This window comes from Pinus tabuliformis, chromosome 1_2, assembly GCF_031772625.1.
Source record: "Pinus tabuliformis cultivar Carrire ecotype Pingquan chromosome 1_2, CPIR1, whole genome shotgun sequence".
In the NCBI taxonomy this organism is placed as follows: Eukaryota; Viridiplantae; Streptophyta; class Pinopsida; order Pinales; family Pinaceae; genus Pinus; species Pinus tabuliformis.
In genome coordinates, this window is record NC_142298.1 from 742,242,370 (window position 1) to 742,259,504 (window position 17,135).

Below are 17,135 nucleotides of genomic sequence, written 5' to 3' on the forward strand. Positions count from 1 at the left end.
TGCCAAAGAGAATATATATATATATATATAGAGTTTTAATAAATTTATACATAATATTGTTGACGCCTAATCTTTGGGGATTGCGAAAATAGTGTAAATATGAAAATAAGATGAAGAGATATTGGGAATATAAATTCTAATGGTTTGTCTCTTCAATGTATATATTAATGATTCTTCCAAATAGAATTATCAAATTCGTAGAGTTACCAATACTTGGCTTGACATGGTATCAAAGCACAGGTCTCACTTTAGCATTTTTTTTGCCCTGTAACTCCTATCTATTGCCATTTTTTTTACTGAAACTTGTCCTTGCACACTAGCAAAAGTTGTGTGTTGCCAAACGCTCCTTGAATACCTTCTCCCTCCTTACAAACACACAATTCTCGTCCTTCCCATTAATGGAGCAAAGTACCTACTTATGATCTCTGCTACTTGTGAATATGAGATTTCTTGATAAAGAAAGATGAGAATTTCCATCAATATGAAGAACACCTCAGTTGTGCGTGTGGTCTTGTTGATCCCCATGTTCGATCTTTGTTTAGGCATGCAGTTTTCTAGTGGTTGCAATATTGAAATGACATGTGATGGATTCCGCTAAGCATAGTGTACCTCGCCTATTTCCCTCATGCATTCAAGCTGGTGTAGCGATAAATGGTATTATAGTTGAATGCAACATTGACATATTTTTGTTGAATCTCTGTTATGAGTTACGTTGTTTGTGTGGGAATACAAAATGTTGAATGCATAGATCCTAGTGCATTGGAATGGGGAGTTGATTTTCTGTGCACTGGTGAAGGAATACAAAACATTTGGAATGTCCCTTTGTGCAATCTCCATACATAGGGTCTTGGTATGGATGTTGAGTACCCAAAGCTCTAGCATTGAGCATTGATCTATTCTTTGTGCAGTCTTCGTAATTCCTGGTATGAGCATTGAACAATGATGCTTATATATGCATTGAACCTTAAATTATATGCTTGGGAACCTGTGTTGAACCATTTATGTTATGTGCGTTAAATTGACTGATATGTGTAGTGTTGAAGTTATACATGCATTGGTCTCATATATGTGCGTTGAATTGATTTATATGTGTCATATGTTAAGTCATTGTTGTATGTGTTAGAATGTTGTATTAGAATCTACAAAGATGCCATTGCTTATATATTGTAGTAGATGAAACCAAATACTGGCATTATATATATATATATATAACTTGAAATCGAGGGCCAACATTGTTTTTGAGTTATTTTGAAGACAATTGTAGACAAATTTTCATGATAGGTCTCTATTACTTTTAGAGATGTATTAAATTTATTCATCAAAGATTATATTGCAGTATTTTGACTAGTTAAGGCCCAACTCAGAAGTTTTGTAGAGATGCATTCACTCATCTCCATAGTTGGAGTAGTTATCACTGGCAAATAGAACGACCATGAATGGTCCATAAAGATAAAGTATACCCTCATTTGCAATGAAGTATGGAAAGGAGAAGTTGGGAATCCACCTGAAAAGCCCACATCTAGCAAAGAGCTTGCCATATGGGAGATCAAGAACAACAAGGCCTATGCATTGATTGATGCATCAATGAATGAAGAGGTGAGTCATCACATTGCACCATTTACAAATGCCTTTAGTGCTTTAAAAAAGATGAAAGACTTATATGACTCACTCAAAGCTTGAAGTAGTCCAATTAATGACCAAACTCTTCAATCTTGAATTGAAAAATGATGATCCTCTTTCTTTAGCCTTTGAAATTAGAGCTAAGCCACGAGTGTTAAAATGGATGTTCCTCTCACAACTTTCGTCAAGGCACTATATCCCACATATTTTCATTTCCTTGAATCATTACAAGCTAGCGGTAAGTTGAAAGAGATTATGTTTGACTCTCTTGTGGAGAAGTTTGCAGAAAAAGAAAAAGCTTTTGGAAAGAGGAAGACAATTATTTAGTCTCTTGAAGAGTTGTGTGCCTTGCACAAATTAAGAAGAATCAAGCACAAGATTCTTCTAGAGGAAGAGGTGGCGAAAGAGGATTTGGAAAGAAGAATAACAGAGACAAGGGGGCAAACATTACCAAGGAGGAGGACCTTATCTTCATTTTATACGTTGCAATAGAAATGGACATGATGCTTTCACATGCAAGCTCTCTTGGGACAAAATCAGACAAAAAAGAAATGAAGAGAAAGGCAAATCACCAAATCCAGGGAAAGGTAAAGCACCTGAATCTGCTCATTATCTTGTGGCACATTGTAATATTGGAGTAACTGAAGACTTTTTTAATGTTTCACTTGCTTCATGGAAAGATGCATGGTTGCTTGATTCATGAGAAACCTACCACATGACCTTTCAGAGGGACTTCTTTGATGATTTTAGTGACAATATAGATGGATAAGTGTTTTTTGAAAATTAATCAAAACTCAACCCATCCGGACTTGGCACCATCAGGCTCACACTACCTAGTCTCCTTAACTTTCTTCTACATAATGTTCTCTACCTCCCAGAGTTGCGAAGAAACTTCTTGTCCTTGGTTCACATCCATCGGCAAGGGCATTCCATTCACATGTTTGATGGCAAAGTTCAAAGTGAGAAAAGCATTAGACAACTCACTTGTCATTACCAAAGTAGAAGAAAAAAGACTCTTAAAGCTACAAGGAACCTCTGCTCGTGCACGAAACTTTGAATACAATTCTCAGTATGATGAAGGTGCACTACCATCTAGTCTCTTATGGCATGCTATATTTTGACATCTAAACTATGACAATCTTTGTTTATTAAAGAAAAGTGATGTTAGTGGTTTGCCTACCATTCATAGGAAAATAAAGCAATGTGATGCTTGTATCTTATGAAAACCCAACAAACAATCATTTCATGATTCTCTTTCCAGAGCACATAAAAAACTTGAATTGATTCCTTATGCACATGGAAATAAATACATGATGACTTTTATTGGTGACTACACCAGAATGTGTTGGGGTATATATGTTGAAGAATAAATCTGAAGCATTTAAAACTTACAAAAACTTCCATGCATGGATTGAAAACAATATGCAATATCATATTGGCTCTATTTGTACTAATAATGGAAAATAATGTACTTCAAATGAATTTGAAAATGATCTTCGCCAGTATGGGATCCAACATCAAACAATTGTGCCTTATAATCCTCAATAGAGTGGTGTAGCCAAAGAATGAATACGACAATCTTAAATATGGTATTTTCAATGATGTTTTTCAAAGGTGTTAAGCTAATGTTCTAGGCTAAAACAGTTCTATGTGTAGTTTATATTAAAAACATATGTCCATATCATGCTCTGAAAAACAAGACTCCATATGAAATGTGGTATGGCCACATTCCTTCAGTGAGGCATCTCAGGGTTTTTGATTCCATATATTATGCCTTGATATTTAAGGAACAAATAAACAAACTTGGTGCAAGGAGTCGAAAGTGTATCTTATTGGGGTACTCAAATACCTCCAAAGCATATCATCTTTATGATGAATTAAATAAGAATTTTATATTGTCTAGAGATGTGATTTTTCTTGAATCTTCCAAGAATGACAATGTTGTTGAATGACAGCTTGATCACTTGGACAAATTCGGGCATGCAAGATCTTTTTAGGAATTTGATAATGAGATTCCACATCTTGAAGGGGGACTCCTTGTCCTAGATCAATGTATGGAATCTACTTCTGAAGCTCTCTCCCCCTCATAAAGCTCAAACAATTGATCAAGAAGACACTTCAAGTGATATGATTGAGAGAATTAGAAGGCTAAATCTTGATTCAACCCCATCTCAATCAACTAAACAGCCTGAGCCATCTCAGGAAGGTCCTCCAAAATGGCTCACTAAGACACTCGGAAGTGTTCATGCTGATGAGGTTGGAAAGATAAGAACGAGAAGTGCTACTAGAGAGAATGGAGGTGTAGACAATTCTGATCCAACTGTTGATACAAATGTTTCTTATAGTTGTGAATTAAATTTGTCTACATATTTCGAATCAACTTCCTTTGAAGAAGCCACTTCTCATGATGAATGGAAAGAAGTAATGCAAAAAGAGTATGATGCTCTGATAAATAATGGAACTTGGAAGTTGTTAGACCCTCTAGTTGGAACCAAACCTATTGGTTGCAAGTGGGTCTTCAAGAACACATATAAATCAGATAGCTCGCTTGACAAGCATAAAGCAAGGCTTGTGGCAAAAGGTTTTGTACATAAGGAAGGGGTCGATTATGAGGATACTTTTTCCCTCACAAAAAATGGGCTACCATCCAGACTCTCTTTTCCTTGGCAGCTCAGAATGGTTGGAAAGTCTATCAAATGGATGTAAAAATTACCTTATTTTGAACATTCGATATGGAATATCCGGTGATCGGGTTGTTGGAGCACATACTCCCATGAAGGTCATCTCCGAAGTATCTAATGGTGGGTTTCAGAAAGATGGTAACTTGTTTTACAGAAGTGCTCTTGTTCTACAGACGCCTGTCCTTGAGCCATTGCTAGCAGTGGGTGCACTACCATTATCATCGGATTGTTTAAGAGTGGGGCAACTGGTTAACATGAGATGGCGGATAGAAAGGTTGAAGTGTTGTCAAGACAACGCATCAGCTAAGAAGGTGCTGTAGCAATTGAGTCACACTAATTTATGGTTTCTATATGTCAGCTGGTCGACTGATGCAAATCTTTTTCCTTTTATTCATTGCATAACTTCTGTATTTTGTTTTTGTTTTCTGCAACAGGAGGAAGCGGAAGTTCATTACGAGGTTGAGGTGAATCCAGAGAATTGGATGATGGCAGGGAGGAAAAGGGGCCATGTGTTATGTGTTATTGCCTACTTCTATGGGATCACGAATAATAATATCTATTGCATGTGTACCTCTGACTGTTGGATATGTCCGACCCCCTTCTCTTGGTTTGGCTAATGTTGATCAGATTAATATAAGATGCAATCCAGCAGGACCACATCTTGTCTGCATACTCCCTTCAACACTTTGCTCATCCTTTTGCATAGCAAAGTGATGATGTTGGAATACATAATCCTTTCCACTGGTCCAGGCCTCTTTCCATCATCTCTTTTGCATAGCAAAGTGATGATGTTGGAATACATAATCCTTTCCACTGGTCCAGGCCTCTTTCCATCATCTCTTACCCTGTACAATTAAATGTCTGTTTGTAACTCACTTTATGCAGGGTTTTCTCAATGTAAACTTGACCGTCAGATACTGTTTTGATTTGAATTGGGTCATTGACGTGTCAACGGCTAGCAGTAGTCCATTTTCGGAGTTCCACATTATGGAATACGCTGCAGGTCGACCTAGGTCATGATAACAGACCTGCCAGATCTTGTAAATTGAACCATAAGAAGGCTAAATTTACCCTTCTACATGTGATTCCAATTGTGAATAGATGTTAAAGATTGGTAGTCTTCATTTGCTTCTAATGCATTTTTTGTATGTTATTTCCTCTCAGGATGTTCTAGACTTAATTTTATCGGGTAAAATCCTGAAGAGATGATTTGGGAGTGACGTTAGAAGAGATCGTTTGTCAAGTTTCTCCAGACTTGTAATTTTACTTGTATAACTACGAGTTTTCCCGACCACTTTAAATGATTTTGGTGAAGGTATTATCTGGGTTGGACGGTTAATAATTCTCAATTTGGAGAAGTGTTTTGATTACTTCTAATGGGGTGGTGTTTTGATCACTTCGAATGGGTTTACTTCACGAGATAATAATTTCTTTAGTTATGTTTTTGGATATGATACGGGGTTTTATTTAATTTGTAGAAAAAATTTAAAGACGAGATTTATAATTTCCTGTTTAGTCCCCTCTTTCCTTATTTGACAGTTCGTTATACCCCGGGTTGCCAGGTTGTGTGTGTCGGGGTGCAAGCACATGTGGTAACGATTGTGGATGTGTGAACATCACCTTGACATTCTTTCCTTATTTTACAGTTCGTTATACCCCGGGTTGCCAGGTTGTGTGTGTCGGGGTGCAAGCACATGTGGTAACGATTGTGGATGTGTGAACATCACCTTGGAAATGTCAAGGTGGTGTGACGTCAACTTTGAATCTGTTGATGGAAAAGTGACTGCATATTTCTCTATTTGTGTGAAAGAAATAGAAAGTTAAAAATAAATAATAATAATTGCAATAAAAATAATACACATGAAATAATAATCATTGAGAGGCATTCTACCCCTATTTTGGAGGAGACAATGTAGTGATGTGTTAGATGATCTGTTGATGTTGTTTTAAAGTGTTTACATCAAAAAAATAATAAGAATAAAACATTATGTTTGTTTAGTTAAAAAGATAATAAAAATAATAAGTAGATTTAATTCAAATTATTATATTGTAAATTTGTTTATTTTTGAGAGATGCTTTGCAATCCAATAGGGGCGAGATGTGGTGGCATTTTAGAAAAAGAGCTAGATCAAAAAATAACAATAACAAAACATAATGTGCCTCAATAAAAGAAGTAATAAAATCATAAATCAGTTTAATTCAATTTGCTATATTGTAAATTAATAAAAGTACAAAGACTTTTTCAAGAAAAAATCATAATATTTACATTGAAATAAATATAAATAATAATGATCCATTTTTGTATATAACACACATGTATTAATGTTATGCATATCACAACCATTATATTTAGAACTTCATATTTAAATTTAATTAATAAAAAGATAAAAACCCAATATTTACAATAAACTATTTTCTTAATCTCTTTGTGTCCACACATTACATAAAAGGATCAAAGTTATAAAGCATGTCAAAGAAAAAGAAAAAAATCAAAAACATGCATCTTTGAACATGTATCTTTGAACATGTATTTTGTTTTTGTTTTCTGCAACAGGAGGAAGCGGAAGTTCATTATCAGGTTGAGGTGAATCCAGAGAATTGGATGATGGCAGGGAGGAAAAGGGGCCATGTGTTATTGCCTTATTTTATAGTTCGTTATACCCCGGGTTGCCAGGTTGTGTGTGTCGGGGTGCAAGCACATGTGGTAACGATTGTGGATGTGTGAACATCACCTTGGAAATGTCAAGGTGGTGTGACATCAACTTTGAATCTGTTGATGGAAAAGTGGTTGCATATTTCTCTATTTGTGTGAAAGAAATAGAAAGTTAAAAATAAACAATAATAATAATTGCAATAAAAATAATACATATGAAATAATAATCATTGAGAGGCATTCTACCCCTATTTTGGGGGAGACAATGTAGTGATGTGTTAGATGATCTGTTGATGTTGTTTTAAAGTGTTTACATCAAAAAAATAATAAGAATAAAACATTATGTTTGTTTAGTTAAAAAGATAATAAAAATAATAAGTAGATTTAATTCAAATTATTATATTGTAAATTTGTTTATTTTTGAGAGATGCTTTGCAATCCAATATGGGCAAGATGTGGTGGCATTTTAGAAAAAGAGCTAGATCAAAAAATAATAATAACAAAACATAATGTGCCTCAATAAAAGAAGTAATAAAATCATAAATCAGTTTAATTCAATTTGTTATATTGTAAATTAATAAAAGTACAAAGACTTTTTCAAGAAAAAAATCATAATATTTACATTGAAATAAATATAAATAATAATGATCCTTTTTTGTATATAACACACATGTATTAATGTTATGCATATCACAACCATTATATTTAGAACTTCATATTTAAATTTAATTAATAAAAAATAAAAACCCAATATTTACAATAAACTATTTTCTTAAGCTCTTTGTGTCCACACATTACATAAAAAGATCAAAGTTATAAAGCATGTCAAAGAAAAAGAAAAATATCAAAAACATGTATCTTTGACTACATGCTTTGTTAAAGTTTTCATAAAATTGAAAATAAGAATGTACTTACATATAGAGATGTTAGATTTATATAAATGTGAATATTATTATTAAGAATCATTATAGATCCATCTCAACTCTAGATATAGCAAAGCATCGAGGGGAATCAAATCTATTTAGGTGCAAACATTTCCTTAAGTTTTGCGCTCAAAAAGTTTGTTTGTAGCTTGAGAGATTTGATTCCTTTGTGCTTGAAGATAGATCTAAGTTAGTTACTAATAAAATTACAAAAAAAATTCTTTGGGCATTTTTTCATAATATGCATCACATTAAAAATTTTAATTATAAAATTATAAAACATGTCAAATAAAAATGCCAAAGAGAATATATATATATATATATATATATATATATATATATATAGAGTTTTAATAAATTTATACATAATATTGTTGACACCTAATCTTTGGGGATTGCGAAAATATTGTAAATATGAAAATAAGATGAAGAGACATTGGGAATATAAATTCTAATGGTCTTCTTCTTCAATGTATATATTAATGATTCTTCCAAATAGAATTATCAAATTCGTAGAGTTACCAATACTTGGCTTGACATGGTATCAAAGCACATGTCTCACTTTAGCATTCTTTTGCTCTATAACCCCTATCTATTGCCATTTTTTCTACTGAAACTTGTTCTTGCACACTAGCAAAAGTTGTGTGTTGCCAAACGCTCCTTGAATACCTTCTCCCTCCTTACAAACACACAATTCTCGTCCTTCTCATTAATGGAGCGAAGTACCTACTTATGATCTCTACTACTTGTGAATATGAGATTTCTTGATAAAGAAAGATCAGAATTTCCATCAATATGAAGAACACCTCAGTTGTGCGTGTGGTCTTGTTGAGCCTCATGTTCGACCTTTGTTTAAGCATGCATTTTTCCAGTGGTTGCAATATCGAAATGACATGTGATGGGTTCCGCTAGGCATAGTGTACCTCGCCTATTTCCCTCATGCATTCAAGCTGGTGTAGTGATAAATGGTATTATAGTTGAATGCAACATTGACAGATTTCTGTTGAATCTCTGTTATGAGTTACGTTGTTTGTGTGGCAATACAAAATGTTGAATGCATAGATCTTAGTGCGTTCGAATGGAGAGTTGATTTTCTGTGCACTGGTGAAGGAATACAAAACATTTGGAATGTCCCTCTGCGCAATCTCCATGCATAGGTCTTGATATGTATGTTGAGTACCCAAAGCTCTAGCATTGAGCATTGATCTATTCTTTGTGCAGTCTTCGTGCGTAATTCCTGGTATGAGCATTGAACAATGATGCTTATATATGCATTGAACCTTAAATCGTATGCTTGGGAACCTGTGTTGAACCATTTATGTTATGTGCGTTAAATTCACTGATATATGCAGTGTTGAAGTTATACATGCATTGGTCTCATATATGTGCGTTGAATTGATTTATATGTGTCATATGTTAAGTCGTTGTATGTGTTGAATGTTGTATTAGAATCTACAAAGATGCCATTGCTTATATATTGTAGTAGATGAAACCAAATACTGGCATTATATATATATATATATATATATATATATATATATATATATAACTTGAAATCGAGAGCCAACATTGTTTTTGAGTTATTTTGAAGACAATTTTAGACAAATTTGTATGATAGGTCTTTATTACTTTTAGAGAAGTATTAAGACTAGTCAAGGCCCAACTCAGAAGTTTTTAAGAGATGCATTCACTCATCTCCATAGTTGGAGTAGTTATCACTGGTAAATAGACCTACCATGAATGGTCCATGAAGATAAATCATACCCTCATTTGCAATGAAATATGGAAAGGAGTATATAAAGAGAAGTTGGGAATCCACCTGAAAAGCCCACATCTAGCAAAGAGCTTGCCATATGGGAGAATAAGAACAACAAGGCCTATGCATTGATTGATGCATCAGTGAATGAAGAGGTGAGTCATCATATTGCACCATTTACAAATGACTTTAGTGCTTTAAAGAAGATGAAAGACTTATATGACTCACACTCAAAGCTTGAAGTAGTCTAATTAATGACAAAACTCTTCAATCTTGAATTGAAAAATGATGACCCTCTTTCTTTAGCCTTTGAAATTAGAGCTAAGCCACGAGTGTTAAAATGGATGTTCCTCTCACAACTTTCGTCAAGGCACTATATCCCACATATTTTCATTTTCATTACAAGCTAGCGGTAAGTTGAAAGAGATTATGTTTGACTCTCTTGTGGAGAAGTTTGCAGAAAAAGAGAAAGCTTTTGGAAAGAGGAAGACAATTATTCAGTCTCTTGAAGAGTTGTGTGCCTTGCACAAATTGAGAAGAATCAAGCACAAGATTCTTCTAGAGGAAGAAGTGGTGAAAGAGGATTTGGAAAGAAGAATAACAGAGACAAGGGGGCAAACATTACCAAGGAGGAGGACCTTATCTTCATTTTATACGTTGCAATAGAAATGGACATGATGCTTTCACATGCAAGCTCTCTTGGGACAAAATCAGACAAGAAATAAATGAAGAGGAAGGCAAATCACCAGATCTAGGTAAAGCACCTGAATCCGCTCATTATCTTGTGGCACATTGTAATATTGGAGTAACTGAAGACTTGTTTAATGTTTCACTTGCTTCATGGAAAGATGCATGGTTGCTTGATTCATGAGAAACCTACCACATGACCTTTTAGAAGGACTTCTTTGATGATTTTAGTGACAATATAGATGGATCAGTGTAGTTTGCAAATAAATCAAAACTCAACCCATCCGGACTTGGCACCATCAGGCTCACACTGCCTAGTCTCCTTAACTTTCTTCTACATAATGTTCTTTACCTCCCATAGTTGCAAAGAAACTTGATGTCCTTAGTTCACATCCATCGGCAAGGGCATTCCATTCACATGTTTGATGGCAAGGTTCGGGTGAGAAAAGCATTAGACAACTCACTTGTCATTACCAAAGTAGAAGAAAAAAGACTCTTAAAGCTACAAGGAACCTCTGCTCGTGCACAAAACTTTGAATACAATTCTCAGTATGATGAAGGTGCACTACCATCTAGTCTCTTATGGCATGCTATATTTGGACATCTAAACTATGACAATATTTGTTTATTAAAGAAAAGAGATGTTAGTGGTTTGCCTACCATTCAAAGGAAACTAAAGCAATGTGATGCTTGTATCTTATGAAAACCCAACAAACAATCATTTCATGATTCTCTTTCCAGAGCACATAAAAAACCTGAATTGATTCCTTATGCAAATGGAAATAAATACATGATGACTTTTATTGGTGACTACACCAGAATGTGTTGGGTATATCTGTTGAAGAATAAATCTGAAGCATTTAAAACTTACAAAAACTTCCATGCATGGATTGAAAACAATATGCAATATCATATTGGCTCTATTTGTACTAATAATGGAAAAGAATGTACTTCAAATGAATTTGAAAATGATCTTCGCCAGTATGGGATCCAACATCAAACAATTGTGCCTTATAATCCTCAACAGAGTGGTGTAGCCAAAAGAATGAATATGACAATCTTAAATATGGTATTTTCAATGATGTTTTTCAAAGGTGTTAAGCTGATGTTCTAGGCTAAAACAGTTCTATGTGTATTTTATATTAAAAACATATGTCCATATCATGCTCTGAAAAACAAGACTTCATATGAAATGTGGTATGGCCACATTCCTTTAGTGAGGCATCTCAGGGTTTTTGATTCCATCTATTATGCCTTGATATTTAAGGAACAAATAAACAAACTTGGTGCAAGGAGTTGAAAGTGTATCTTATTGGGGTACTCAAATACCTCCAAAGCATATCATCTTTATGATGAATTAAATAAGAAGTTTATATTGTCTAGAGATGTGATTTTTCTTGAATCTTCCAAGAATGACAATGTTGTTGAGTGACAGCTTGATGACTTGGACAAATTCGGGCATGCAAGATCTTTTTAGGAATTTGATAATGAGATTCCACATCTTGAAGGGGGACTCCCTGTCCTGGATCAATGTATGGAATCTACTTCTGAAGCTCTCTCCCCCTCATGAAGCTCAAACAATTGATCAAGAAGACACTTCAAGTGATATGATTGAGAGAATTAGGAAGCTAAATCTTGATTCAACCCCATATCAATCAACTAAACAGCTTGAGCCATCTCAGGAAGGTCCTCCAAAATGGCTCACTAAGACACTCGGAAGTGTTCATGCTGATGAGGTTGGAAAGATAAGAACGAGAAGTGCTACTGGAGAGAATGGAGGTGTAGACAATTCTGATCCAACTGTTGATATAAATGTTTCTTATAGTTGTGAATTAAATTTGTCTACATATTTCGAATCAACTTCCTTTGAAGAAGCCACTTCTCATGATGAATGGAAAGAAGTAATGCAAAAAGAGTATGATGCTCTGATAAAGAATGGAACTTGGAATTTGTCAGACCCTCTAGTTGGAACCAAACCTATTGGTTGCGAGTGGATCTTCAAGAACACGTATAAATCAGATGGCTCACTTGACAAGCATAAAGCAAGGCTCGTGGCAAAAGTTTTTGTACATAAGGAAGGGGTCGATTATGAGGATACTTTTTCCCTCACAACAAATGGGCTACCATCCAGACTCTCTTTGCCTTGGTAGCTCAGAATGGTTGGAAAGTCTATCAAATGGATGTAAAAATTGTCTTCTTGAATGAAGATCTGAAATAACATGTTTTTATCTCTCAACCAAAAGGATTTGTTGTGAAGGGACAAGAACACAAAGTATGCAAGCTTATCAAATCCTTGTATGGCCTCAAGCGAACACCATGAGCCTGGTATGAGAAATTGATTGAGCATCGCCCGAAACTAAATTTCAAACACAATGATCTTGATGATGTAACTTTGTTTGTCAAGAAAGTTGGAAAAAAATGTTGTATACCTTGTGGTGTATGTAGATGATCTAATGATGACAAGGAACAATGAAAATTATATTGCATCCATAAAGAAAGAATTGAGGAAAGGTATTGAGATGATAAATTTGGGATATGTTAACTACTATCTAGGTATTGAAGTAACCCAACATCAAAAGTTTATACTCCTCTCTCAAAAGAAGTACATTGGAGATTTGTTGAATAAATTTGGCATGACTAAATGCAATCTTTTGACTACTCCAATGGAACAAAATTTAAAGTTCACATCCAAAGAAAGAAATGAATTTGAGGATGCAACAAAGTACAAACAACTTGTAGGAAGACTTAACTACCTCACTACTACTAGAGAAAACATTTCATTTGTTGTTGGAATCATTTCCAAGTTTATGCAAAAACCTTGTGAGGGTCATAAGTCTACTACAAAAAGAGTTCTAAGGTACTTGAACAGAACTTAAGACTTCGGACCCAAGTATACATATGTGGATGACTTCAACTTGATTGCATACTCTGATTCAGATTTTGCTGGAGATAAAGAAAATTGAATATCTATTTCAGGTTATGTTATGAGACTTGGATCAAGAGTTGTCTTATGGAGATCACACAAACAATGATTTCTAGCAAATTCCACAACGAAGGAAGAAAACAATGTAAACTATCAAACGGGGATTGTACTGAGTACCCGTTTTTTTGAGGTAATAAAAAATCATTTGATTTTGGAAAGTGTTGATTCAGAACACACCTTTTCTTTTTAGCATATTTTTGACACTTTAAATTTTCTTATGTATCAAGTATGAACATTATTTTTAAAATGTTAGTGATTTTCATGCTGATTTTGAAAAGTGTTGATGCAACATCAACCCTTTTTTTTAGAAGATTTATTTTTGACACTTAAATTTTCTAATGTATTAAGTGTGGATAATTTTTTTTTTTTAAATTTAACAATTGTTGAAGTAGTCGTCGTCTTCTTCTTCTTCCCTGAGATATTTATTTTTAAGTGTTTTTCAGGTTTGGGTTTTTGGTTTTTCTTTTCGTTTTCTTGTGTAGTGAGATCTTCATTTTTTTGGATAGTATATTTTAAAGTTACAATTCTCTATATATTTATCTATCGCTAATTAATATTTCAATACACATCAAATAATTGTCACTAAAAAGGAAAAAAAAAATTATCATTTGACATAAAAATACACATTTTGAAACTTTTATACTAAAATGACATGTCAAATAAATGAATTTTATGGAAAAAAATTAACAAAAAAAGTTTAAAAAATAACAATTTTTATGAATTTTATGTCAAAAATTAATAATAATCACTTTTTTTTTTCAAAAAATAATGATTCGTCTCATAAAATCTCAAAGTCAAAATATTACAAGTATAATTATTGAATAGTTTGAAAAAATGAGCTTGATTTGGAAACATAACTTAAATTTAATCAATAATATCATATAATCCATGCTCGTCATCTTCTAGAGTTTCATTATTTTCTTCTTCCATAATATTTTGTGCTTCAGTTTGGTCATTTTCCACTTTTGATGGATCTTTGATGTTTGCAAATATCCCAAAGTATCTTCTAATGGATCTTTGATGTCTGCAAATTTCCTGATGGATATTTGATGTCTTAAAATCTTGCCAGCCGGTGGCCCAGGGACCCTGTGTGCCCAGGGTCGATTCCTGGAATCGGCCCTAGGCGCCCAAGGTCGCGGGCTTGGGAGCGGGTGCCTCACCTACCACACTTAGGCCCATGGTCCAGGGGCCATGGGCATCTAGGTTTGATTCTCGGAATTAGTCATGGGCGCCCAAGGCCCCTAGGTCGCGGGCTTGTGCAAGGGTGTCTCTGCCCAGGCCCACGACCTAGGGACCCTAGCCACCCAAGGTCAATTCTTGAAATTGACCTTGGGTGCCCAAGGCCCTTAAGTGGTAGGCCTGGGTGAGGGCAATCGAGGCACCACTGCCCAGGGCCGCGACCTAGGGGAAATTCCCGAAATTGATCATGGGCAATTCTCGAAATCAAGCCTGGGCGATTCCTAGAATAGATCCTGGACAATTCTCGAAATCGACCCTGGGCGATTCCCAGAATCGACCCTGGGCGATTCCCAGAATCGACCCTGGGCGATTCCCAGAATCGACCCTGGGCGATTCACTATATCAACCCTAGGCAATTCATGGAATTAACCATGGGCAATTCACGGAATCGATCTTGAGTGATACCCGGAATCGACCCTGGGAAATTCCCTGAATGGACCATGGGCACCTAGGGGTGATTACCGAAATCGACCTAGCCCTAGGCGCCCTTGGTGATTCTCATAATTGACCTTGGCCCTAGGCACCCAAGGTGATTCTCAGAATCAACCCTAGATGATTCTTGGAATTGATCCTAGGCGATCTCCAGAATCAACCCTAGGTAATTCCCGGAATCGACCTTAGACGATTCCCGGAATTGACCCTAGGAGATTTGGGAGAATCCCGAAATCGACCCTCGGTGATTATTGGAATCGACCCTCGACAATTCTCAGAATCGACCCTCGACGATTCCTTGAATCAACTCTTGGCGATACCCAAAATTGATCATGGGTGATTCTCGGAATCAACCCTAAGCGATTCTTGAAATCAACCTTAGGTGATTCTGAGAATCGATACCCTGGGCGATACTCGAAATCGACCTTAGGCAATTCCAAGAATCGATACCTTGGGCGATACTCGAAATCAACCCTATGCAATACCCTAGGTGCCAGAGGGCGATTCCCAGAATAGACCCTTGGTGATACCTGAAATCAACCCTTCGAAATACTTGGAATTGACCCTAGGTGATTCTCATAATCAATTATGGGAGATTCCTTGAATTGACCCTTGGTGATCTCCGAAATCAATCTTGGGCGATTCCTGGAATCAACCCTAGGCGATACTCGGAATCGACCCTAGGTGATTCTTGAAATCATCCTTAAACGATTCCGAGAATCAATACTGTGGGCGATACTTGGAATCGACCCTATGCAATACCCTAGGCACCAAAGGGCGATTCCCAAAATCGACCCTTGGCGATACCTGAAATCAACCCTGGGAAATACTTAGAATCAACCCTATGTGATTCTCAGAATCGATTATGGGAGATTCTTGGAATCAGGCTTGGGTGATACCCAAAATCAACCTTGGGAAATTTCGGGAATCAACCTTAGGCGATTCTAGGAATTGACCCTCATTAATTCCCGTAATCGACCCTAGGCAATTCCCAAAATAGATACCTTGTGCAATGCCTAGAATCGATACCTTGGGCAATATCTAGAATTGACCATGGGTGATACCTTAGGCGATTACCGAAATCGACCTTAGGCGATACCCTAGGTGCCCAAGGGTGATTCCCGAAATCGACCTTGGCCTTGGTGCCCAAGGGTGATTCCCAGAATCGATCCTGGGTAATACCCAAAATCGACTTTAGGCAATTCTTGGAATCAGGTGATTCCCAGAATCGACCCTGCGGGATTCCCATAATCGATACCCTGGGCAATACCTAGAATTGACCTTGGGAAATACCCTGGGCGATTCCCAAAATGGACCTTAAGTGATAGCCTAGGAGCCCAGGGGTGATTCTCAGAATTGATGTTGGGCGATACCCATAATCGACCTTGGGCGATTCCCGGAATCAACCCCATGTGGATTCTCGTAATTGACCCTGGCCCTGGACGCCCAAGGTCAATTCCCATAATTGACCCTCGGTGATTCTCGGAAATGACCTTAGGCAATTCCCAAAATCGGCCCAAGGCACCCAATGTCGATTCCGAGAATCGGCCCTTAGTGCCTCACACCCTTGGGTCATGGGCCTGGGAAGGGGCACCTCATCCTCACCCGCCTAGGCCCACAACCCAGGGCCCTTGGGCATTTAGGGGTCATTCACGGAATCAACCTTTGGTGCCCAGAGCCAAAAACTACGGGAATGAGCCATTAGGGGATTTGTGAGCTCTAAAATGGGCCTCCTAAAGAAATTATAAAATAATAGTAGAAATAATAAATTAATAATAGATGACATCATCAAATTTTAGAGGAAAAAAGAAAAAAACTATTTTTTCAACTCGTATTTTCAACTTATCTCCGTATGGGTTTACTCAAATTTCGAGCGAAAACACTTTTTGGATGCATAATATGATTCCTCATCTAAGGAGTACCCATGTTGCATACTTTCAATGGACCCTGCTACACAAAAACTAAGAAATACATGAAAAACGTGATTGCAATCATGTTTTTTCATGTATTTCTCATTTTTCGTGTAGCAGGGTCCATCAAAAGTATGCAACATTGCTAATCTTTGGATGACGAATTAAATTTTGCAACAAACAAGTACTCCCGCTCAAATTTGAGTAAAACTTTAGGCAGATAAATTGAAAATATGAGTTGAAAAAGTAGT

The 17,135-nt window shown here is 36.1% G+C and overlaps 1 protein-coding gene across 1 annotated transcript; it reads left to right on the forward strand.

Annotated features, from left to right (window-relative positions):
• The first annotated feature begins 4,342 nt into the window (after positions 1 to 4,342).
• On the forward strand, positions 4,343 to 4,994 carry LOC149207895 (trafficking protein particle complex II-specific subunit 130 homolog). The gene is made up of 2 exons (XM_089393962.1): positions 4,343 to 4,612; positions 4,736 to 4,994. Exons 1-2 carry the CDS (start codon positions 4,394 to 4,396, stop codon positions 4,916 to 4,918), a joined length of 402 nt encoding a protein of 133 aa, XP_089250088.1. The 5' UTR covers positions 4,343 to 4,393; the 3' UTR covers positions 4,919 to 4,994.
• Positions 4,995 to 17,135: the final 12,141 nt, after the last annotated feature.

Coding starts and splice junctions, on each gene's coding strand:
- LOC149207895 (XM_089393962.1), top strand. CDS start 4,394: ATGAAGGTCATCTCCGAAGTATCTAATGGTGGGTTTCAGAAAGATGGT. Junction 4,613..4,735: donor ACAACGCATCAGCTAAGAAG/GTGCTGTAGCAA, acceptor TTTCTGCAACAG/GAGGAAGCGGAAGTTCATTA.